Genomic DNA, 26,325 nt, shown 5'->3' on the forward strand with positions numbered 1-26,325 from the left:
TGTGCTAAATACCATGTCACGTACCTCTTTTTTGCTGATCCTAAGGAAGAATGAAGGTATCCTCAGGCTTAGACACAAAATGCTCATGCCTAACTCAATCCAGTGAAAAGCAATTTTGGTAGTCTTCAATGAGAACTGCTCACCCCGTCTCTGCACAGGCCCCTGACCAAATTCCCAGCAGTCAGTTTTATCCCGTATTGTTTCATCTGTCAGTAAGAGCAAAACAAGTTGTGTCCCCTCCCCCTTATTTTTAATATTGTATCTCTTCCAACCAGTTCTGCAGGAACAGTTTACAGGAGCAATGAAGATGCACAGGAAAGACATGTTGTCCTGAACCCAAGCTTAGCATGTAAGCACCTGTGTCACCAGCTGGTACAGTAAGAAGCTTCTCATTATTTTTGTAAAATACTATTATTTGTAATTCACTTTTAATTCCAACACAAACCATGATTTGTACTTTTTTTCCCAAATTAAAATAGGGGAGGTGAAAGATTATTAACAGTGTAAAGATAGTAATCTCGGCTTTTTTTTGTTTTTTCTTTTCTGGGGGACAAAAAACCCCAAACCTGGCAAAATTCATGCAGCCACTAAATCATCTATAGTTGGGAAAAACTGAATTTTAATTGATAAGGGAGAAACAATTGTCCAATTCACTGCTGAGTCTGGTACACAGGCAAGAGAAGGCCAAAAGGTCACACACAAATGGCTAAATGTGCCAGACACCGAACAAGAACAATTCCTTCTTGTGGGCTTGACATGAAAACTAGGTTTCTAAGGCTCCTCCGTTTGTCACCTCTCTCTCAAAAGCAAGAAAAAAAAATATTCTTGACCTATATTTAATATGCTGAATACCCAGACTTGTCTCACACTCCACAGAAACTGTTACTTCTCTTCCATACTCTCCAAGCCGGCTGGTATACTGGGGATTCGCTGCACACTGTTCCCCAAATCTTCACTCACATTTACAGTGAAGCAAGCCCATCAATCCCATTCTTCTTCTTGTTTTGATTTGGTTCAAAATAAAGGTTTTCCTACTCCTGCCCTTTCCCTGAGCTTCTGCCCTCATCTTGCCAAGCCCAAAACTCACAGCTTGCTTTGGCGGAGCTGCAAAGGCTTTGTGATGCCTGCATAAAAACAAACATCATTTGCTCATTAATGCTAAGCTTTTGAGGACGTGCCCCATGTACTGACCTCCACCAATGGCCTGGGTTTGCGCTCCACTGCAAACCTGAAGTGGCAGAGTTCACAGTAGCTGGTGTTTGAAGATGACAGCCAGTGCTCCAGGCAGCTGCGGTGAATAGTCCCCAGGGTCCCTGTACATTCGCAGGGGGAAAGCAGGTCTTCCTGGCTGCTGCCCTCGTGGCAGATCCTGCATATCGGCCGGTCATTGAAGGGGCTGCCGGAGGAGGAGAGAAAATTGCTGGTCAGTATACAGGGCTGCCATCTAGCCTCTCTGTCTCTCTGTATGTCACAAATTAACAATGTGGGAAACATTTGCAGCTTGCGTACTTTGCTCTGTAGCTAGTACAAGCGAGTAGCAAGCTGCTGGGCTAATGGCTGCAGGCACTTTGGTATTCTTGTTTTAAAATACCTCTTCTGTAGGGGGAAAAAAAGTGGAGAATGAAAAACACATCAGAGTGGCAGACGAGAGACAAACAACCAAGTGCTTCTGGACTTTTGTATTTCCCACTTCTTCGCAGTGCAGCAGAGCAGCCACTTCAAGAAATCTCTAAATACATCAGGGAAGTTTTAAACCTGCCTCAGCTGGGCACCTCTTATGCTTTTGACCTACAGGGTAGCATCTCTTACACTAGTGATGACGCCCTGGCCTACAGGGTAACCTGTTTTCAGTGATCAACAGCAAAGGACTACTGGACCTGAAACAACAGCACCTTGCCCTGTAGTTGCGTGAAGAGGCAGGTCTGTGCAGGCTGGAAGCTCCGTCTCTGGGGAGGATTCCCCTCTCTTTGGGACAACACCCCATGAGCAGCTGGAGGAGTGATATTAATGGCACTGAAAAGAAGGACTCTGCCAAACACATCCCTCCCATATTGCTGCCTGTGGTTATTTCTCCTGCACTGCCTTCTCCAAAGCACCCGCCTTGCTGGTGCCGGGGTGCTAATGTGCAAAGGGCGACAGGTGCTCCTCCCGCCAGTGAAAACCTGAAGGCTCTGATATTAACCATTGAGATTTTCTGTTATACAGAGGAATCTCTCGGGGAAGAGAAAGGCAGTTGTGTGGCTTCTGAGGGTGCTCAGGCTTAGCGCAGCAGGAGGAAAGCAGAAGAAGGCTGCAAGCACCCGTGCTGCTGAACCATGGATCCACTTGACTGCATCTTCAACTCAGCCCCCCCAACTGCCAAGGCTGAGAAGGTCAATCTCTTAGCTGAGGTCTTGGAAACAAAAACTCTCCCTATCATAGGCAACACCTCAGGTGATCTCCTCAGAAAAGCAAGTTTTGAGACTGCCACTGACAAAAGCTCGTTAGCAGATAGTATACAGTGGCACATAGCTGTTCCCTCTGTCCCTCTTCTGGCTGTTTGCAGGCTGCCCCGGGTAAACCTCACTCAAGTTTAACAGCAGGAAAGTGTAAAGAAGCCAGCCTGCTCCTTTCAATCTGTCTGGTAAAACAGTATGAAGTTGTGCTTGATGCTCTACGGACACATCCGAGCTGTGCAAAACACACAAGGTTTAAAAAAGTTGCTACGAGTAAAGGGGGAAAGGCCCTTTCAGGTTTACACATCGCACATACAGCGGCAGTTAATAATTTCACTCTTCACATGAACGCAGTGGATTGGATTACGTTTGCTGTTCTGTGAAAATCCAGGGCTACTTCAAGACCCATGCAGTCTTTCCAGCTTCACACTAGTGAAGTGGAACTTAATTTTGACTGAAGTACCAAGTCTGGATATGGACAAACCCTTAAGCATCCTCTTTCTTGCTTCTAATGAAAACAAAGCCAACCGAAAGCAGGGTAGTGTTTCAAAGGGTATAGTTTAAATATATATTTTTCCACTAATCCGCCATTCTAAACCAACAGCAGAAAGAGGCGCTCTCAATCACTTGAACAACAACTGAAGCAGCAACACTTGTGTGTGCACCTCTGCTAGAAATAGCTTGTCTGGCCACTTGGCGCGCTGGCTTGGGAAGCGTGAAGGAAACATGCTGCAGAAGTGCTGGTGGCAGCACGCAGGCTAAACAAGGCATCCCGTGCCAGACAGCGCCTGCCAAAGCCTCCCTCTACGTATCAGGGCAAATTATTGCAGCTGGCGCGTTCGAGCAGCAGCAGCATCCCTAGACAGCTCGCTTCCCCCTTCTTCACCAAGTATAAATGGTGAGGGCTTAATTACTTGTGTAGCATAATCATTATAAAGTTAGGACGAGGGCTTAATTACAAGTACACTGTGGTAAACCTTCACAAAGCACACCACCACATCTTCCCTTCAAGTGCCCGCAGGGCTTGCAGGTCGCAGCTGGGGAGGGTGCACTCAAGCCCACGCAGGGAAGGGCCCCATCCCGTCCTGTCCCATCCCGCCACCCCCCACGTACCTCTGCGTGGCGAGCGTCCGCACGACGGAGGAGAGCAGCTGCCCATCTTTGGCTGACACCTGCATGACATACTGCGGGCAGCTGCCGGCTGGGCCACCGCTGCCGCTGCCACCGGGCAGGGTCTTGCTGCTGGGTGCCGGCGGGCGCTCCGGCGGGACTCCCGGCAGGTGACTGCAGTGGCTGGTCCTCATGGCGGTGGGCGGCGGGTCCCCATCTAGGGAGGAGGGAGGACAGGGCGGTGGGATGGGGGGAAGGGGCACATCCCTCCCTGCCTGCAAGTCCGCTGCACGGATCAGTACCAGGCGTGAGAAAAAACATCCCCCGCTCCCTGCCCCAGCCCTCCAAAATGTGCTCAGCAGGGAGAGGAAGCTTATAACGTTATGTGTCGCAGAAAAACAGTCTGTACGTCTCAGAAACAGCAAGCCAGGGCTCTGCGCTGCTTTTTTTCCTCTGCAGACTCCTAAAGTCGCGAGTGATAAAAGGAGAGACTGAACCTTTTTGTCTCTCCCCCCACAAATGCTGCAAAGGAATATACAATCTTTACCTTGTGAGCTTTTAAACTTAAAGTCCTGCCTCTGCCCACCAAAGGGGAAAGTTATGTATTGGAGGAGAAAGTGGCTGGTCAGCTCCAAATCCCCTGGGAAAACTCCACTGCTGCTAAGTGCCTTCCATCACCAACCCACGGCAGAGCATGGACCTGGCAAATAATGCTGTACAGGGCTTTTGTCAGACAGACCTGCTTAATAACTGCCTGAGTGCAGCAATAATTTATGCAACAAGGTGAGGCAGAAATCACAGCGTGCCTGTGTCTGTCTTCTCTGCTTTGCTTTTTCACCCATCACTTAGAGTGTATTTTGTATGATGCTTTCCAGGGTGGTAATTGGAAAGCAAGGGTTGTGCTGGTAACAAAGAGCCTGGGAACATAAATTCGTGATACCTTCGTACGATGCTCCTTGCTGGGTGTGCTTATTGGTGAGCAAAGGCTGTGTGGTTCAACAGGCAGAACACCAGGCTGTGCACCTGCAGGTTTGCTCTCCAGGTAGGTCACCAACCGCATATGTATGGGGTGGGTTAATCCCTCTGCAAAGGGGGGAAAGGCTTCCTAGCATGCCTTGAGACACTTGGCCACAGTCACTGATTCAAAGGAATTAACTCAATAGTTTGATTAACTATTAAGTAGGTATTCTTTATTGGCAGCACTGGATGCACGGGGGATCGCTCCACCTATCATGCACACCGCCGGGTCTAATTGTGCAGGTTAAGTACATGTTCTACATACATATTCACTAGATTTCCGAGAAATGTTATACATATTCATTAGTTTTCCGGGAAACTATTAGCATATGCAAATGTCTCTGGTGGTCTTCCATAGTCTTCCTCACTTGTCCGCTATTTGACCCTCCTCAGGTGGTTCTGCGCAGTATGGTCTTTTACATGTTTTGATACATCAGTGCTTGTTAGTGCTCTTATTACCTAAGTTTTCATTAGTGGTGTAGAACCATATGGTTAGTTTAAGCTAAATTATCTACAAGGATGGGAACAAAGGCAGGAGTTCTTATCTTTTCTGGCCCTATCTATTCAAGCAAGGCCTCTGCTTGTGCCTTCTCGACAAGATCGTAAATTCATCAAACATTTATTTAAGTTTTGTGATCGTTCCTGGTTCCTTCTTGCTCATCACTCCCAAGTACCAGTCTCTGACAAGCTTAATCTTTGACAAACACTAGTCTTTGGTATGTAAAGTTACAGAGAGACAATCATTAAGCAATTAGCAGTTCATTCTCTATATCATCACATGTAAATGTTATGGGTTACTACTATGATATTCACATGTTGAAATTGGGCATGTTTGTCTGCACTGCATTCAATCCTCAAAAAAACCATTGTGCATCAGACACCACTGTTACTTGTGTAGTATCAGCACCACAGCAGGAAACACAGCCTTTAAAAATTAAACATTTACCCACTCTTTTAAAAAAGAGGTATTTCTCTGGGTTTTAAAAGAAATCTTGTAATTTGATCTCATTGGGTTTGAGCAAATGGCAGTACTAACTTTCTGATGTCTCCTGAATGTTGTCTTTGGCAGTAAGACTTTGTAGCACATGGAGATGTGATGGGGGTGTTGGACCATTTGTACCATGCAAGTTTTCACGTAGGGACTTACATTCTTAGAAAGGCATCTAAAATAAGAAAATGCTTGGCAAAGTGTTTGTTTTACAGGATTATTTCAGCTATTTTCAGACCATGTATATCCAAGAGAGTGAAATGGAGGCTGATAAAACAGCTTACAGGGGATATAGTGTTCAGAGAATGGGGAAGGAAATCAGACTCTGGACCCCATTTACAATGCAAATTAAGCAAATGGCTGATTTCAAAACCATTAACACATAGAAGATTAAGATTTTTTAAGAGAATAAGAGCCACGGACTCTCCAAGGAGATCATGGTATCAGCAACTTTATATTTTTAAAATCCATGCTGAGACTGTTTAACAAGAATATTCAGCAGCTGAATGCCTGCTTCATTCAACTGAAAAAGCCTAGGTAGTACCAAGTTTACAGACCCATGCTACAGAATTATATATCTTTTTTCTTGTTGCTTCACTGACCTCATTAAGTACAATGGCGGGTTTATTGTTGCGTATAAAGTGACCATCCAAGCCTTTACAAACACATCCATCAGCCACTTGATGAGTTCACAGCATTTGCTGAAGCATCAGATGATGGAACTAAATACAAAGCTTAAAAGCACACCAGAAATAATGTAGCTATATCCCAGCAATGATGTTAATTCAAATTTCTGCATACAGTACTGCATTGATGTTCCACTTTGGCATAGCAAATACATGTAACCCTTTTCTACCTAAGACTTTTTTTTTAAAGAAAGTTGGAAGTTACAACATATTTTCCTGATTTCAGAAGAATAATTTTCACACAAAATCAGTGTATGTGCATGAAAGTAATACAACTATAGAATTAAATAATATGTGCTTTAATACTGAGCCCTGTGGTAAATAATGAAGATTAACTGTCCTAAGAAGCACAGAGATCCTAAGCAAATCTGAAGTCAAAGCTGACATTAAGGAATTGTAAATCTTAATATCCACAAAACCCCAAAGTCACTATTTACCCATATGTATGTTCTGTCAGAATGTTTTTCACCTGAAAGAGGTGGAAATCTGTCACAAATATCTTAAAAGAAGAGGAAGAATGAAGAACAAAAGCAGGAAGATGTGTTTAGATGGTATTAGGGAGAGATGCAATATTAAATGGGCGAAGCCAGAATATCAACATTTATTTCAGATGCCAGAAAATTCAGGGAGAAGTAGCTGAATTTGGCATGATGGGTGTATGTTTGAAGAAATCTAGTAATTGGCTCTTTTTTTCTTTTCTGTGTTACTACACCCACTCCTTTTGCACATCTCTTGTCTACCCAAAATCTATTTTAAGAGTGCCTTACTACTGTAGTATTTAAACCAGTTCTTTTCCCTGTTCTAATTTTCCTGCTTTGCCTTTGGTACCAGTTTCTAAGACCCTCTTCTCACGTCCATGACATGAGATCTTCTGATGGGAGATGGCAAAGTCCAACTGTCTTTTAGCGCGACTCTCCAATTTCAGCACTATCTTCCAACCATCACTGGTAAGTGTATAGTTCTTGGTATATTTCTTCACTTAACTTTCTTGTGCAATTCCTTCAATCAACTATATAAAAATCCCATTTTCAGGGTTGTTTAATGATCACAAATTGAAAAATCCTGAGATAAGAAGGAATTCTTTTTTAGTGTGTTATATATAACCTGGTTTTTATATATATATATATATATACACACACACACACATACATATGGGTTCACGGGTATCAAAGTAAAGATACTGCATGTATTTTCCTTGTACCATGGCAGGGGGATGTGGTGGCGAAAGCTGTTTAATTCTCATAGTTGTTCTGTGTCCTCAGAAATGTCGAATTCCTGGCTGGAAAGAGGAAAGAGGTCAGTACAGGTTTTCCTGGTGGGAGGACATAGTGGAACAGCATTCTGTTAGTCACTGATTAGAGTGCCCTAGTTGTGATTTATTCCTTCCGCTTCTTTCACTGGCTTATGGAGTGAATATCCCTCAGCAAGCCCTGCAAGTGTCACATATGTTCCTGTTACTTTTGCATTCAGGGTTCTGGTTTACAGACATGAAAAGTGCAAGTCTCATAATAACAAGTCTACTCCCTTGTTCAATTTACACAGTTACAGATGCAGATGATCACAGTAGTTTGTTGTTATTTATGCTATTTCCTCAAAAAAACTTCAGGCACTGTACATACAGTTAGTAAATTAAACCTAGCTGCCACTGTGAAGCAAGACACTACAGAAGGGAATGAGATGCACTGTACTCACGCAAATTATTTGAGGTCATGTTGGAGCCGGGTTGAAGAGTCAAGTGCAGCCTACATCCTTTGCCCCATAATAATTTATAGGATGTCATTCTAGCAAATGTTAGGGATAACTTACACTCTTTTGTCTCTTGATCTGCTGGCTGCTACCCCCAGTGTTAAAATGTAAGTCAGCATCTGATTATCTTGCCTCTCCCTGCCCTCTCCCCCCTGCTTCATTTTTTAAATCATTCCAAAGTCCAGACTGCTTTCTAGGGCTTCAGTAGTTATTAAGAGGCATCTGTAAGTATTTTTTCATCTTGACATTACATGAATGAATGCAGATATTTTGGAAAAGTAGTTCAGTCCCACAAAAAAATGCCACCAAACACTTGCCATCTTTGTTTCAGAGACAAGCTACTTCTGGGCTTAGTCAACTTCTGATTACTGCTAAGAATATGTCCCTGCTGAGCTCAACAAACATTTCTTTATATGCTGCAAGGTATTTATAGCATACATTCTTTCCCATGCTTATATTTCTTTTTAAAATATTTATAACTTCTATATCAAGAGAAACCATGAGACTCAACAAATACCAGTGAGCAAGGCACTGTTACTCTTACTGAATTACACTCAAATATGAGATGTTAAAAACTAGCATTACTGCCCTGAAAAGGAATTTAAAGAAGAAACCATCTGCATTCACAATAAGCACCTACAACTGGCATCCTTGTTGCACTCTTTCCTACTGTGTGTGAAATGACCTCATTTCTTAAACCCATAAAGCACTATCATGTTGATGAGTGAAATTATCACAGTAGACTTTTTTAAGCAGTGGTGCTTTTCTGCTGAGGCTGTGCGTGGCTTAGATTTGCATGAGACAAAAAGATCTTACACGTCAAGCAACAGGTTGCAAAAGTTAAACAAGTATTCCTGTAGAGATTGTGTGTGAATTGCTCACTTTTCCTTTTTTTTCAGCATCTTTGCTAAGAATGGGACGTATTGCATCTCCCATAGTCATGCAGTTTCAATCTTGGAAATCCATTCACTTTTCTTATTCCATGTTCCCATGAGTCATCCTATTAGTTTCAAGAAATGCAATTCAAGCATGCATCAATCAGCTTCAAGACTTAAAAACATGCATGAAAACCCATTACCTTCCCATCTGGAGACATATTCCCAAGAAATACTGCATTTTTAAAAAACCACAGCCATTATTAAAAAAAAAAAAAAGCTTTCAGACATATGTTTGTGTTTCCTATTTATGTACTTTCACATGCCAGAAGAATATTTCTCTTTCTACTCTATCCACAGCCCAGTGTTCAAGATTAAAATTACAATCCAGTTTCAAGTAGAAATGACAAACTAGTCCTGAAGGCCAGGAGTGAAACCTAGCCACATATTTACATTGTGTGACTTGATAGGGGGGTGTCTCCCACATGAGCTCACGACTGCCTCAGTCTGCCCAACAGATTCTGCAGGTGCAAACCAATCTCTCTTGCACAGATTACTCTGGCAGTTTGGCCCCCAGTGACTTGTGTTCATGGACAGATTTTTACTTCAGGACAGGTCAGCAGATTTGAAGCACAGATAGAATTCTGCATGGTACTGCAATCTCAAAGAATGGTACACCTCATGGAGAAACGTCTTGCACCTTTATTTCTTCTATCAATCCTAGTTCATTACTCAGAATGCAAATTGTTCCATTCTAAGTAATGAACAAATTACTGGCTTCAAAAGTTGTCTGTAATAGAGTTATCAGAGGCTGTGTGAAAAAGGTGTTCCTCACTGGCTTCAAACCTATCAAATAAGTATTACAGTGTATACTGTGCTGTATACTATGTTTTTTGAAATGGAGAACAGGAACTCATCTTTCCATCACTGAGGTTTAGACAGTATTTTTATGCCATCCTGCCACTTAAGACAGTTGCTTTTTTTCAGTAGTTTCTCAGTATAGAACATCTCCATCTTCCAGTTACCCTGACTTTGCATGATCCTTATAGGGATCAACCACTATGCACAAAAGACCTCTGCTTTAATTAAACTACTATTACGGGTTTAGTTACAGCAGGACAGAAGCCAGGACTTGTTGGCAAACCTCTGTGAGAAGCTAAATACTTAGGCTGTCAATCTAGCTGTGACTAAGCCCTGTCCCACTGCAGCTAACTTAAGATGCTCCAGAGACTAAAACAGGCATTGCAGTGACTGGATGGCTTGCTGCTTTGTCTCTCAGATTCACCTTCCCACTGAAAAACACAAAAGAAGAACCAAAGGTCTCAACTCAAGAGTACTGTGAAACTTCCTAATTTTTTACCTATTAAGAAACAATACAGCATACTGTGAAGATGGCATGGCCAGAACCTTTCTAAAAGAGCAGAACACCACGGGGCACCTGAAACTCTTATTTTAATAACTCTGACACTCATGAAGGAGTTTTCGGTACGTCATTTCTGAGGCATTCATAGCTGGAATTGTTTTAAATGTTTCTTGACTCTTCCCTCCACACTCTGCCACACAGAGCTGCATGGATCACCTCCTGGTTTCAATTCTACTGAGGCTACTGAGTAAAGAAACTAATGGAATAACTGGCTGTTCCCGTTGTAGCCCTAGATGCTGTCTGCCAACATGGGGGACAGATCCGTACTTCTTTCCATATGTTTCTTAGGTATCAGCTGGCAACTGTCAGCTGACAATTACAGCTTCGGAACCTTGCGCCATGGGAGATGCCTGAAGGGCAGGCACAACCTGGGCTCCCAACCTGCCCCTCCTCTCCCCTGTGGCATGCATCTGGCCATGCCCCATCCCTTCTGCATTTGCCTCCCCAGGACCCCAACTTATCAGCTGCTCTTCACTTTTTTCTCTGGACTCAGTTCCAGTCCTGTTGCATTATCTTGTGTGTGTACCAGGGTTGTTCTTTGAAGAAAGACTTTACAGCTGCTAAGGCCAGAATTCATAATAGGAAATGCCAGCTCCCCTACAGCCTTAGTAGGCGTAAGGATCAGTACATTTGGTACACTTGTTCTGTTTGTTAAAAAATAAAGAAAATAAAAAGGTACAGAAACTTTCAGGAAAAATATCTTACCACCACAGGAGGTATGTATAAGACCCTTAAGTCCTCCCAAGTAAAAAATTAATTTCTGCAACCTGAGAAGATGAAGTAACACCTACATCTGACAGTCACATGTGGCTTAGTACACAGAAGGACATACAAGACGCTGCCTAACCTGTTCACTACGGAGGTGCAAAGCACTCAGTGGCATCAAGCCATGAGTGAGAAAGGCCGAGGGGAACTACCACCAGGGCACAGCAGTTCTAGGACACAACGACAGGAGAAGGATGTTGGAGAACATCTTTCTTAAGAATCCATACAACCTGGTCAACAGCATTCAGTTTGTAGCAACTATAACACCACCACCAAACCCTCCCAAGGAGCTATGAGAGACAACTGAATGCTGCAAGAGGAGGATGTAATACTTATTTACCAGTTCAGGAGGGCAGTAAACTTTACACTGCTTGCAAGGTTTCACTTTAAAGTTTGTCAACATATAGAAAGTAGTGCAATACCAAACCTCTCTGATATTAGGCAATTTTAGTTTGGCTGTTTCAGCCCACAGTTTAGTAATTTTTCACGCTGTAGATAGCATTTTCTGCTCAGCTGGTCTGGCTGCAAAGAGCTCCAGGGCCGCTTAAAAACTACTGACCAGTAGGCTCCATGTAAAGTGTAATTTTACAAACAAGCACATCAAAGAACTGAGTGCTAGTCTGAGGCAGTAGCACAAAGCAGTACAGCATGAATAGTCCTTAAGAGTCTTCCCATGCACTTAAAAAATCATTGCCCACCCATAAATCAATGCTTTTTTGTTATGTACTGAACCTTGAACCACTTTACATAAGAGCAATGGACTACCTTTTTGGCACTGTGGACTTTAATAAATTGCTTTGTATGTCTGCACAGACACTAACTTAAGTCTTTTGCTTAGATTTTTCTTCTTTTGTTGTCAAAACGGAATATGTCACATGATAATACCATAAGTACATATGTTGGTGACATTTTAGTCTTGCATTAATAATAAAAATCAGAAGATACAAATACACTTTATAATTGATCTGGAAATAGTAATGATAGTTTCTTTCAAAGCATAAAGAAAGGCATGAATTTTCTTTTCTAGTATTAGTCTTTTCTAGTGGCAATGTCCTTCCTCACAGGAGTTGGAATGCAAGACCCATCCATCTCATTTTTCCTAGAAGACATTCTGAATTACTAGACAAACAGGAGGAAGTTATGATTCAGCTTCAGCGTACTGAACGGTGCTGCCAAGAGATTTTCCCTCCTGAGCTGAACAAGCTGCTTCCAGGTTCTCTGAAGCAACAGGGGTTGCAGAAAACCGGTATTTCCACAACTGCCCTTTGTGTGAATGGGGTCCCTGTGCCTGCAGAAGCCGGTAGAACATAGGCATGAATAAAACAGCCTAATGTTCTTCATTACACCCTTATTAAGCATAATCCAGGAAATACAACTAGTGTTTCTGTATATACTTCTAATTTTGCATTTGTAAATTCCTGGCAATGGGTTGGTATTGCGAGCCAGACTCCCAGAATAGCCACTTAATCTACCCTTGCCTGTTGCACACACCAGACATGCACACAAACTCCGCTGAAGTCCGTCTTCCCCTCTGCCTACCCGGCACTCCTTGTAATTCTGTTCCAGTTACCCCAGCCCAAACAACTGGCTGTTGCAGGTCCAAGTCCAGGTGCCATTTGCTAACATGGGTTCTTCTGGTCTAAGGGTCCTGTGAGTGCTCAGCTTCCTGGAGTGGGACATACACTGACTTCCGAACACTGGGCGACATCCCATGCCTGTGAGTTGTGCCTGTTGCATTAGGGAAGGAGGACAGGAGCGTGAGCCGTAAAGGTTACTCTGGAAGGGGATGCTAAAGACAGTCTGCTCTGAGATAAGCATCCTTAGTGAGGAAGGATGTAGTAGTTTTGCTGACAATCCTGAGTGGGAGAGTCAAAATGGTTAAGTATTTTCCAGCTTCTTTCCCCAACCTCCTCTATGCTGCTTGCCACTATAAAAATCATTTTACTAGGCCTCCTTAACTGAGAAAGCTAAGAATACTGGGTACTGGAGGCTAAGGCTTGCCTGCACCTGTTTCTGGGTGACTACACTCAGGCTGAATCCCTGCCAGTGGAGGAAGGCACTCACCTTAACACATTCCTAAATTCCCCTTTTTCCATTGCCACGCCCTCTTCACACTCCCCCTCCCTTCTTTCCCCACTCCTGCCCACAAACTTTCTGCTTACCCTGGTCCCGCTTAATGACAAATTTTGGAGGACCATGAGACAAACCTTCCCCCAGGCAGCAACTTTCCCTTATGCCAGGCGGGCAGTGGCTGTACCTGAGGAGCAGGGCTGATCCTGCACCAACCTTCTGCAGCCACAAGTGCATGAGTTACCCCTCTGGCAGAAACCAAATGCTTCCTTTATTAAAGGACCAAGTTTAAGGCTGCAAAATGATTATCACTGCCAAAATTATGCCAAGTGCTGGGACAGTGCTTTTCTCCATTTCTTTGGATTAGTGGGTATGAGCTGGGAATCTGGCTTCCCACAGAAACAATGTGGCTTAATGAATAAATACAGAGGTCTGACACAGAATAAATCTGAAGGGTGGCTTCCCCCAGGACGGTGTGAGGATGGCATTGCCCTGAATCACTGTTTCCACATGATTTACTTACACTTTGTGTCATCCCAGCACAAGGCTTAAAGTGCAGGTGTTTTCACACTTAAGCACCAAAATGCAGTGACAGAATTAGTATCTATTCATATGCTGAAAGCTTACAAGTTAAAGAGGCCTGGTAGCTCGTTTTTGAACTAGAAAGTAAGTTCTAGATTATTTTTCATTTTCCTAAATTAGGTCACTTTATACAGATGAGACAAACAGATTTTCTAAACAAATGTCAGATATGCATGTTTACTTCTTGGCCTAAGACCTTTAAGACGAGGCTCGCACCATGAGAATTTAATTTCCTTTCAACAAGAGCCAAAGGACAAGGAATCCCTTGTCAGGACCTTAAAGGCAGGGTTCATCTCTAAAAATCAGTAATTGCTTTGTTCTGAAAAGTGGCAATCTTTTTTTGCACAATATGTATTACTGATACTGCACTTCCTCTAGCACAGGAACTGTAAAAGTCTCGGAAATCCCTTTCTCTGCAAGTACCTAGGATTTCATCAGAAAACCTGCCTTGTGCAATTTCCAACAGCAGCAGTTTTAACCGGATCAGTCAGCGCCTCTGGATGCTGTTTGGCCTCTCTTCTATTTAGATCATTCATTTCTGGCACTTGTTTTATCAGAAAAAGTGTAATCCAAGAGCATGGGATGCTCCTTCCACACAGCACATCTCATCACGCCCTCTGGGACTCACACTACATCTGCACGCTTCGGGGCAGCTAAGTGCCCCAAAGAAATGTAACAAAAATTATACCTACTACGTGCTGATGTTTTATAGCTAATTGTTTTTTCAGCAGACAGTGAGGACCAAGACAGTGTGATGACCAATACCTCTGTCAAATACAAAATCTTAAAGTCTTTCTTAAACACAAAGTCTTAAGAGAGAAAGTCAAATCAGACCCGATCCAAATGTGCTGCATTTGATGGAAAAATTACTATTGACCTCCCCTACCTTTACGTTGGACTTGAAATTACTGTTCAGCAGCTGTAGGATGAAGCTCGGGGGAAAATGCTCCAAGTTAACTCTTTATGTACTCTCAAGGCCATGTTTTCCCCAGGGAACATCCAAAACCAGCTCTCACTATTTCCACTGCAAGGGTAAAAGGAGGGCTGTTAACATCACATGAATTACAGCCCTGTCCCACATAATAAATCCCTAACTGTGCTTAATTTTCTACTCACACAGGTAAACATCAGCTGAACTCAACTATTACTCCTGACCAGGTTAGGTCAAGCTAAAAATGACTCACTTAAACTGCAAATGGTGTAAATATTGCTTAACTTCATGCCTGGGGTTTAGTAATGAATTCCCGTTCATGTAGAACTTGTGTAAATCAATTCTTTGACAAATGGGAGCAGTTTGTAAACCTGTGGTTTTACATGGCTCACAGTGGTCTAGTCTGCATAAATCCTGAGCGGGACTATGACCCGAGCAACTTCTCTGTACAAGAGCTTGCATGACAGAGAACACAGGCAGCACTAGTGGGCAATGAAGGCAAGTGTCTGAAAACTGCAGGGCAAACAGAGCCAGGGATGAAAAGCAAAAAGCAAAATGTTTTTAATTATTAAAGGAGAATACTTGGAGAAACATGGTCACAGTATTTCTACAGACAGCTTAACTAAAATGCTAATTCTTTTGTTTATTGTTGCTAAGTCAATTATTTGCCCACTTTTAGTATATTTGATTCTTCCAGCTCTTGCAGTCGAGACTGCATTCAAATATGATCTCATTAAAAATATCACATTTATAGTCCTCACCATAGATGGAAAAATAGTTGAATATATGAAAGGTAAAAAAATACACTAAAACCACTTTCAAATTAAAAGAAGTAGAAAATTAAAAACTTTTCTTTCTTTAATCGCTTTATATTTTAATTCTAGAGTTTAGCAATATTGGCTACGTAAGCCATACACTTGCTAACAAAAACTTCATTAGCTCAATGAATATAACTTCTAAACAAAGATTATTTTCTTACCCTGAATACCTCTGTTTTGATGCATTGTAATTTAACCTGAAATCATTCAGATTCCTTTGTATTAATTTCTTTTTTCTTAGGCTTCATCTACCTAATATTTAATATTAACATTTACTTCCTGTACAGAGCGCTTCCCTCCTTCCTACATGAGGCATCTCAAATATCTTACCCTGTGAAGTAGTGCTCTATGCAAGATATCTGCGTTAGTAAAAGCATCATCTGGTACTCTGTATTGAAGCCTACGTGCCTTATGTACAATGGAAATTTAAGCTGAAGGAAGGGAAGGCTTCTACCTCTTCTCCCCTAGATATTGTGCCAGTACTACAATGAGGCTGTGAACTCCTCAGGGTAGATTCGAGCCTTCTAATGTTTTATTCAGCAATGACTCAGCTGATGACACTTTGCAAATATGTGAAACTTAGCTTGTACGTGATGCTTTGCAAAACATGCCCCAAACAAACATATTTATATGTAAAATTTATGCTTTCTCTTATTCTAAGACTCTGATCACTCCCTGTAGAAACCTTCAGAAATGAAGGTGCCATCTAACAAGCCCTTCTCCTTCACTAAAGAGAATTTATTGTGTATTATTTTATCTTGTAGTGTTCTAGTTGCCAGTAGTTGAGCTTTTGATGTTTACTGATGAGGGAATTAGTCTTCCAAAAATATTATTTAAAAAAATAATTATTAAAAGAAAAATGACTAAAAATTCAGCTCTTTTCCTTTTCCCTTTTCTCTTTTTACCCTTCAGACAAAAGCAGCTAAAAATATTCCCACTGCATTTTCCTCCACACAGGAAGATACACTAATATGAGAACAAAAAGAGTTTATTTTTCTCAGCAGGAGCAAAATGTAGACTCTGTGGTTTTCTACAATGTTTACATAAATATTTCCCTCTGAACTTGAATTCTGGGGGGAAAAAGTCTTTCATCAAACTCCAAGACTTGTGCTCTAGAGATCACTCCAGATGTGACAAGCACATGGGAATACTGCAAGTTAGTTAAAAACAGTGATAGTTTCCTACACTAACTAGTTTTTCATGCATATCTGTTGTGCTGTGTAAAACTGTATGTTACAGGAACCAGACAGTCCCATTCCTTTTCCAGCAACAAGCACACCAAGAATGCTTTTAGTCATTGTCAAATGAACTTGGCACTGGTCAAACAAATCAGACCTGACATGCAGACGTGGGAATGAAGAATAATTGCTGTAAACAAAGCATATAAAATCCAATTTCTATTCAGTAATTTTCAAGCACATTACTGAAATGCTGCACTAGTGAATCAAAACCATAAGACAGAACTAAATCAAAACAGCATAGGTAAAATTTGATTGGATGACATTATTCTCCTTATCCAAATCCAAGAAAAATACCAACAAGAAAAATAGTAAGAACAGGGGTTAGAAGTGAACTAGGTCTTAGCCTTAATACTATGAGAAATAAATGCTATGGAAGTTTGGAGTAGGTGCTGATCTGAGCTGGGATTTCAATCTCTTGTGTTACTGTGACTTCTGCACTGACATCAACCCTGAGGTGCAGGTTTTCTTGCATGCCCATGATATGCTTGGTACAGGACTGTGATAGTGAAACTGCTTGTTAATGACATCTTAGCTTGCTCCAGAGCGGTTAGAGCTTCACAGCAGTCTAATAACTGTTGTCTAAGTTGTACCATCACTATCTGTATCTTCAGGGGCCACATGTACATTATCGTTTACCTGATTTATACCACTAGATAGCTCTCTCAGCTGGTGAAATTCCTAGCTAGCCATCGCAGCCAGATTCTGGCCCCTATCACTAAGATGACATCAGTTGTGATCTTCATCTAATGTCTTCTACAGCTGCAGGAATTTTGAGTGTGGTCTTACTAGTCTAGGAAATAGCATCCAGCAGTAGCAAGTCCCAGATTCTTGAGAAAAATACCTTGCTTACTTGCATCGTGGACAATTCTAAAGAACAAAATAAGAAATATGCAGTTGTCCATTTTGAATCGCCTTGAAATAACTCTTGCAATGCTTCTTAGATCAGGCTTCATGCTCATACTTCACAGGAATACACCCCAGTCCACAATCATGAAACAATTTACTTAAGTTATTTTGGCCCGAACAAGTTTAAAAAATCAACACATACCCATATCTAAACAGACAACTTTCATCAACTCACAGCAAATACTCAGTCCCATAACCGATGTATACTGAATGTGAATTCTTTTGAAGTTTATTGCTTGAAAGGTAACTTTCCCCTTCTCAAAGAGGAAGCATGTCTGTCAAGCCTAATACATGTAGGGACAGAGAATAGTATTAGAGGGAAGTAGACCATTACCTCACCACCAACATGCTCTGGTTTGGAGTTCATCCTACGTGTATGGATATGATGAAGGGACTCTGGCCAAATTCCATAAGAAGGCCAAATCCCATTAGGTCTGAGGATGTGATGATTATCATATTCCTCCAGCCACCCTTTTAAAGCAGTATCTTATTGTCGACTCACTTATGTCTCATCAAAACGTATGCACATGTACCACTTTGCATATCATAAAGCATCACTGATGGCACAGAAAGCATCCCGGGGCGTGGAAACACTAGAACTTGGCTGAGTGCATTGGCTCAGTTGTAGGCGAACCTACATGAAGTTAATTGTTGCCAAAGGGCAAAATAACTAAAGAGCTCAAACTTTTGCCTCAGGGGCTACAAAATTCTGGGGTTTCTGGAGAAGTTGTGAACAGCCAGAAGTAAAAGCTAAGATAAAATCATTATCTGCCTTCAGCAATGCCTTATGTCAACCTACTTCACCCTCCAAAATATTATCCATTCTTAGAAAACAAGTAATTAAAAATTTTCTTCTGTAGCTCCAAAGCAGGACAAGACTTGCCCTGTCATTGCTTGCTGGTGAGGAAGGTAAGGACGAACAGTCTGATAGAGTTTGCGGATGTATTATTTCCATAACCTGTTGATTAACTTCCACAACACAGGATTTTGTGGATCTCTGTCCCCTCCACTACTCTAAACAACTTGGTTTTAGCCAGCCCTACCCCACATTAAGACTGTGGAAATTTCTAGAGTCTATTCAGTGACTATCTTCTGTTGTGACATCTATCATCCAGTGACTATACACAGCAGTTGAGGAGAGATGATTACCAATGAAACCTAAAAATAGAAACCTTAAAAGTCCTAAACAATAGCCCTAGCTAGGTACTCTAGTTCTGCCTCTTAATCAAGACCCATTTATAGTTGCATAGCCCATGAAATGTGAAGTTTGAGGATCTGGCTTCAAACGGGTTGCATAAAGCTGGACACTATTTAAAAGAATAAACAAGCATACCGCATTTTCTATAAAAAGCACTTTCCTTGGTTCAGTTAATGCTCAGGCTTAAGCTTTTAAAGCACATTTAACAATAATACAAACAAGGAGAGCAAACCAACAGGATAAAATTACTAGTTTCCAATTCTATCTGCTTATTTAGTACATGATGAGCACTGAACTCTGCTCTGAGCAACAGAGACAATTCTCGTCCCAGGAGGATTCCATGCAGAGATGTCTCAAACTCAGTAGTAAATTGATTATACAGATGATTCTGCTGGTTCTGGCAACCAGAAAAAAAAGCAGACAGACTATTTTTAGCATGGCACTTCATTATCAGTTTAATGGCATCCCAAGGTTTATCAGCCTGTCAGGTCAGAAAGAAAATACACCTTGTTATAAGGAAGTACTGAAACAAATTTCCTCATTAAGTACCATGTCTCCTAGCTTTTCCCTATTGCTAGAAGTATCATTTTTCACCCCCTAAGTTGGATAACTAAGAGTCAATCATTTTCCGTTTTTCGTTAGGCTATCTCCATCACTTTCACCTTTCTTATCTTTAGCTACTGCATTTTTAAGTGGTTGCTTCTGGGTCTTGATATGTTTTCCATCTGTATTTTATAATAACGTTGATACTAAAGTAGAAAAACTGATCACTTTACGTATGAACATCTTAGTAGACTAGTGAATCTTAATGAATTTTTGTCTCATAGTTTTGAGACTGCTGCATTGCCAAAGGTTAATTACATTTCCCATACTATCTGGGCATTGTTCTCAGTCATACTTGTCCTTAAATTTGTTCAATTTTCCATCAAAAGCATCCCCAGTGCTTTTGTTAGGAAGCTTACATCCTCCAACAACTCTCCTTCCTTTCTGCCTCCTAATTTATCTCTTACCACAGCTGTGGATGCAGAATTAATTCCTGATATCACATCATTCCATAAAATGTATCTTATTGCTCCTGACATACTTGTGTATGTAATATCCTCCAGGCATAAAATTTATTTGTAATCCTAATGAAGAATGATTCAAAAGAGTGACAAAATTAGTTGAAAGTAAGCTAAAGTCTCGGTCAAACTCCTACTTGGTGCCCCTCTTCTCCAAATCTGAACAGTCTCATCCTTGCAATAACTAAAACACATACGTGTAGTCCAGGTAATACATTGATATAGTTTAGTCTTAAGAGTATTTTATGTGGAAATGCTGCTGAATAGTTGTACAATAAGATTTTGCAATCTGATTTTAGCTAAAAAGTTAATGCTGAGGTCATAGTGACACTGCTTAATTTAGGATGACCATTAATCAGTATCTTCATTGTGTCGGTCTGATTACTTTGTATAAACAATGCATGTTTTCCTAATGACTATACCCCTGAACAGAAACTAAAGACTGATAAAAATCAAACATCCGGCTCCAGAAGGCACAAAGGATGATTGCCAAAGCAGCACAAATGAAGGAAAAGGTAAGGGTGACAGGGGGAGATTGCGACCACCAACTCAGTTCAAGACCAAAAAGACTTACCTCCCCACACCTATAAGGAGCATGTGTGCCAATTTACATAGCAAGCAAGACTAATTTATATAACTAACCAATAACAGAAAGGATGGTGATTACTAATCAATGACTGTAAATTTAGGCAGATTTTTACTAATCATGTAACAAATATGTTGTAGTTCTCTGGTGTGGTGTGCAAGCTTTGTGGAATTACCACCTAGCACCCATATTTGCGCAAACATGAAATAAATAAATATCTCGGCTCTGTCTGTAAGATTGGCTTATTGCACACTGGGTATCGGACCCCTCTTGTGGGACAACATATGTGCATCTGATGTTTGCGAGATCTGCCCTTTCTGACAGTCAGTATCTACTTCACACACATGACATTCCTGGCTGCTGATACAGCCAGTGGATGGACTAATTATGGGTAGGTATTTTTGAGCAGGTGTTCCCAGAAACTAAACTGGGATTATATGTCTCATTGCATATATCCATCAGCTCATAACTGCCAAGCAGAGCTGAAAAAAGCAAAACAGAGGTAGAAAATTCCCTGTCTCAGCCCCAAAACACTGAACAACCTTGGCCCCTACCAGAGCTCAGGTGTCTTGTTGAAAGCAAAACAACAGGAGCCTAATGCTCAATGAACGCAACTAATTGCAACAGGCCAGTGCAGGAGAAGGTGAGGGAGTCCAGATGGTGGCAAATTTCACCTGTTTTAAATTTTTTGTGCAAATGGAAGGCAGTAACTGACTCATTGCCATTTGAGTCTTCAGGGGGAAAAAAGACCTACCTGCTTATATTCCTAAACACGTTGTGCTCCTAACAAGTGTGAACAAGCAAATGGTGAAGGTCTGTCAGCCACTACCCAAATGAGCTTGGATGAAGATGTCCTTGTATCACCTGGCTTTAACACACAGACATATGCAAAATGTCAATTCCTGTGGCAAAACCTGAGCCATAGTCCCCTGAGTTTGTAATTTTTCATTATTCCACTTCAATTTAGTTAATAGAAGCTTTCAAATCAAACTAACCAGATCAAACTCTGTCTGAAACCTGTAAAATAACCTAGAACATGAACAAGTGGGTGAGAAAACAAGAGCAAGCATGCAAGAGCAACATGGACATGTATAAAATATCTCAAAGGACTGAGAGAGGTGTCTGTTAGTTTCCAAACCTTAATGGCAGCAGAGCATGATTACAACACTAATGTCCAGTGAAGTACCTCTTGTTGTTTTTCCCCACTGCACTTTTTCTTGTTCATGTAAAATGCTGGCTGTTCATATGGGCAGTAGGTAAATGACAGTCAGTCAAACAGCAATTAGGAATTAACTCTATGTTGTAGGTCACTGCTGAAAGCCCACACTAGCCTTGTAGCTGCCAATTACTTTCAGCCCAAGATGTGTGCTTGAAAGCAGGATTATCATACCTGTGCAACACAACCCTATAGTCACAATCAGCGACTGACCAACCATTCCTGTGCAATGAAGTCAGCTTACAGCTACAAAGTTAGCTTTAAGGGCTTTATTATGGATGAGTTCCTCCTGTGCTATTGAAAATACTTTGATCTCTCGGGTTTTAGCACAGCCTAAATTTAAAATAAGCTCCTATAAGGGAAACTACCCTTTTATGCTGCAATTGAGCTGCATGGATTGAAAGGTTACAGGCACAAGTGGGAGGAAAGTAGGAATGGGAAGATTAGCTACCACATTCATCTTCCTTGGCACAGACCCATGCAGTAAGTCAGAGAAACTACAACTTCAGCAGTCATTAAAAAGTGGCTCTGCATTTTGCTGGGAGAGGAAAAGAAAGAGATAGGATTCAATTCATAACTTTTTAAGATTTGATCATCTTCAGGGGCCGGTCCTAGAAAACAAAGCCTATTCTCTGCCTTATTAATATGCCCATTAACACTAAGTAATTCTCCCCACCCCACCCTCCCCCCCCAGTCTCCCTCAGACATGATTTAAGCTGTCACACTACAAACTGTTATTTCTTGTGCATGCTTTAGAAATTCAGGTCATAAACAACACGCTAGGTGATGGCCCCAAGTCTGTCCCGAAGTCAAGTTCTCTGAGCCTGCCGGGCTCTGAGCTGACTCCTAAGCTCTGGTCAGCAGCCTAGGCAGACACCTGTGGTCCAGCCAATGCCCAGCAAGGCTCCTCGTGAAGCATCCAGGAAGATAACCCCCTGCAAGCTTTGTGGTCCAGATGCCCACTTGAGCCTTAGCCACATTCAGCTGCCACTGCCCACCGGATACACAGGACCTGCAGTGCCCAGGTAAGTGCCTTGTGCAAGATGGCCGCCAGTGGCTGAGGACCCACACCAGCAGCTTCTTCAGCCCCCACAGCCCTTGCACGGTTCACCTTAGGAAGAGTCAGTCTCAGGATCTCTGTAACAGTGCATAAGGTCTCCAGTGGCAACCACAGAAGTTATTTTATTCTGTTTTACAGAGACGTGAGTTCAAAGGGAATCAGACCTTAAAGATTAATTTGACGGTTCAATCAGCCCAAAGGCTGTAAGGCTGTCCTCATGTGAAGATACTACAATGACTCTGTCAATACCAAGAGCTTAAACAAGCCATGTATATTTACTAATTCCAGCAACAAACATGAACTGCTACAGCATTTTGTTTCCAAACATTTTAGAGAGAAATGCATTTGATGTTTCTCACAAACAGCCTAGAGCAGATAAGCAAACAACTAACACTGACCTTGTGTCAGATTTACAATTTTATTTTATTTTTTAAGCCCTCAGAAAACCACTTACCTAAACCCTAAGCTATTAAGGAGAAAAGTAATCTTCCAGTCTCCAGGTCAGTGAGGCTTGTAACACACCTGGCTGAGGGGAACACAAGACTGCCCTTGAGTACAATGATGTGCCAGCCACAGAACAAGCTCTTTCTGGTTTTGTCACTCCAGCCCCAGCAAAGGACAACTGCCAAAGTCCACCAAAAAAATCTTTACCAGTCAATCAGATCTGCTACTGGAGTATTATGGAAGAGCAGGAACATGCAGCAGTTATGCATTTTCAAAGGATTACCCAAACGCTAATGAACGATGGGTCAGATCCTCAATTTACAAGATCAATATTACTCAACTTCAGCCAAGGACCATTTTGTCTGGCTAAGAAAATTAGGGGGGGGGAACCTCAAAAAGGCCTCAAAATGATGCCAAGGCAACGCCAAGGCAAATTCTCATGCAACTCACACACTGATATGAAGAACCACATGGATAAGAAAGGATTGCAGACTGTTGCAGCTTTGACCTCTCCTCATGCTGCTCCCTCTCCTGAGATAAAGCACTGGTCAACTACAATGAGAACTGGGATACCAGAGTTCAATTTTGATGACAAAAGAAGAGGAAGGTCTATTGCACTTCATCTGCAATCCAAACATCTTGAATTATTTCCTCTTCCTTCACATCACTGATGGCTGCTTAATGGAAGAATTAAGCATCAGTGAGGAACACCAGGCTACAGGTAGGCACTACACACTGACCATCCCAAAGCAGCAGTCTCCATTTCTGAGCAAGAAACTTTAAACCCTTATTAGGTGCTAACTCTCTGAATTGCACATTGACTTGTAAGAATCCCTGGTCAGATGTCTACTAAAATAATGAAAAGGAGAGCTGAACAACTGCATTCATCTCTGCAGCTGCATCATACCTCCTGACTGTCCTCAGACTTTAACCCCAGCTGCTGCTCTCGTCAGAAGTTTCTACCCCACTGCTCATGCAGATGTTTTGTTACCCAGCACCAACAGCGTTAGCTGTAAGTATTGCTCCTCCAGAGGGACTTAAGAGAGAAATAAAATGAACAATGAAGACAGTTCCAATGAAGACTGGCAGTCACTACATGGTGCTACAAACTGAGCATTGGATAAAAGTTAAAATGTAGGATGAAATCCCATTGCAAGGCTGGAATATGGTACACTTTTTTGCTATACTAGCGTCTTATAAAATACCAAAACTAAAATGCTTCAGACCGCCTATGCTATAACAGCTTCACAACACTATTTATTCATTCATTTGTGTTTACTGTCACATCCTAATAAATATCACAGTCAATAAAATTTTTATGCCAGTTGCCTGTACCTTTTGGCTCACCTTCTGTGATGCTTGGCTATTCATCATAACTGTCATCATTAAGCCAGTAAGAAGTCTCTTTTGCTTACTTTTTCACCATGGGTATTTCTATGCAGAAACCACATATGCAATTTTTATGTGGTAATTTTTTAATACATGCCTAGTGGACTTAAAACAGTTGTTGCAAAGTTTGGGCAGACTAATATAAAGGTAACAGAATATTAAAAAAAAGCATTGGTCAACAGTATCTAATGGAGGTCTTCTCCCAACTCTCAAAGGGGGATCTGTGCATGGCCATTTCAAAGGTCGTGAGCTTAAAAGCTGGGCCAAGGGATACCAGTCGCCATCTCCATTCCCATCTTCCACCAGGAAGGAAAGCACAGCTTCTACTTTTTTAACAGTTCCTTCTAAAAAGATATACATCTGAGCAGCAGCTTATCAAGGTCCTCTGGCAAGCTGCATGACCCATAGATTTATTTCATGGCTTTGACTATTTTTGCACACTCTAGCAATCCTCAATCTTGCAGGGATTGCCCAGGGTATGACATGTCTCCACATCTCCCGCAGAACAGCCAAGATAAAAAAATCAGTAAAATTGAATAGGAGTGAAAGAGCCCATCAGAGTCAGTGTGCCCTATTCAAGCCACTGTGCTTCTCCACATGTAGCCATGATAGTTAGACAAGGATATTTCATTCTCAAAAATCAGCAGTTTTGTGTAACAAATCAAACCAGATTCATTCAATGTTAAAAAGAATAATAACTTTTAAAAAGGGGAAAAAGAAGATGCTCACTCCGCTTCCACAGCTCAGTCCAAATTACATGAACACAGAAAAAATACAAAAGTGTTCACATAACTATCCTGAAAGTGGTTTGTGGGTTTGAGAGTCATTCAGTCTGGAGCAGAAATAACTAGAGCAACATTAAGTAGCTGGCAGTTCCATGGGACAAGCCATGAGTATTCATGGCAAGAGCTGTAGGAAAAAGCACACGAACATGCCACAGCCAGAAAGATCACTACATAAATCATTCAGTGCATTATTTTGAAAAACAAATATGATAGTGAAAAGTTATGGATGAGAATAATGCATAATGACAGGATAATATCACAGCTGATTTCTCTTGGGCACAAGTGGTTGAGTTTCTGACTTTGTTAGGAATGTTGATAGGTAAGGTAAAACTTAGTAAAGATCTGCAAGAATCAAAGAAAAAGGATCGAAGATCTGACTTGAGCATTTAGGGATTCTTTTACAAAGTGTTAGACTAAATATTTTGTTTTTGCTTTGGTAATGCCAGCAATGATTAATCACCACTAAATACTGTCAAAAATTAAAACCAGATGATATTTCTATTCTCTTTTAGTAACATTATTTCCCCTTCCTCATCTTTTTTTCTTTAAAACACATGTCTACCAGTCAGTTAATTAACACTTATTTTTCTAGGATCCATTCAGAACAGGAATACACTAACTCTTCAGGTGAAAGTAACTTACACACCACATTATCCTAAGTTATTTTCTATTATTTTATCCTTGGCAGAGCAGTGCTGCAATGGCAACCAGCAACTTAGAGCAAGACATATTAAGAAGATTGTTCACCTCCTGAGTTCTGCTAACAAAAAACCTCACCACTCTGTTAAATGAAAATAAATGTCAACTATTACCAATTTTATTATTCTTCCACAACAAAAACACACTACTGATAACCAAATCCTCAGTTCAGTGAGCTGTTAATTACTCCAAAGAATAAATCCCAGATCCATGAAACATCTTACTCTCTATGTTGTGTTTCTTCTAATGATGTTGCTGTGAAAAGAACTTGATTCTGAACAACCCTGAGAGGGC

General features: G+C 41.4%; 1 protein-coding gene across 2 annotated transcripts in view; it reads right to left on the reverse strand.

The window, feature by feature from the left end:
• The window catches only part of MARCHF3 (membrane associated ring-CH-type finger 3), an 80,097-nt gene that overhangs the window by 18,367 nt on the left and 35,405 nt on the right, over positions 1-26,325 (reverse strand). Inside the window, exons 1-3 of one of the 2 annotated variants that reach the window (XM_049795955.1) lie at positions 7,089-7,156; positions 3,549-3,762; positions 1,192-1,396 (exon numbers count right to left, since the gene is read on the reverse strand). In XM_049795955.1, coding sequence (XP_049651912.1) covers positions 1,192-1,396; positions 3,549-3,739 — 396 coding nt within the window. In that variant the 5' untranslated portion in view covers positions 3,740-3,762; positions 7,089-7,156. Of the gene's footprint in view, positions 1-1,191; positions 1,397-3,548; positions 3,763-7,088; positions 7,157-26,325 lie in introns of those variants that run through there. The other variant, XM_049795954.1, reaches the window with a different exon arrangement.

The sequence above is a fragment of the Accipiter gentilis genome, chromosome Z (genome assembly GCF_929443795.1).
Source record: "Accipiter gentilis chromosome Z, bAccGen1.1, whole genome shotgun sequence".
NCBI classification, from domain to species: Eukaryota; Metazoa; Chordata; class Aves; order Accipitriformes; family Accipitridae; genus Astur; species Astur gentilis.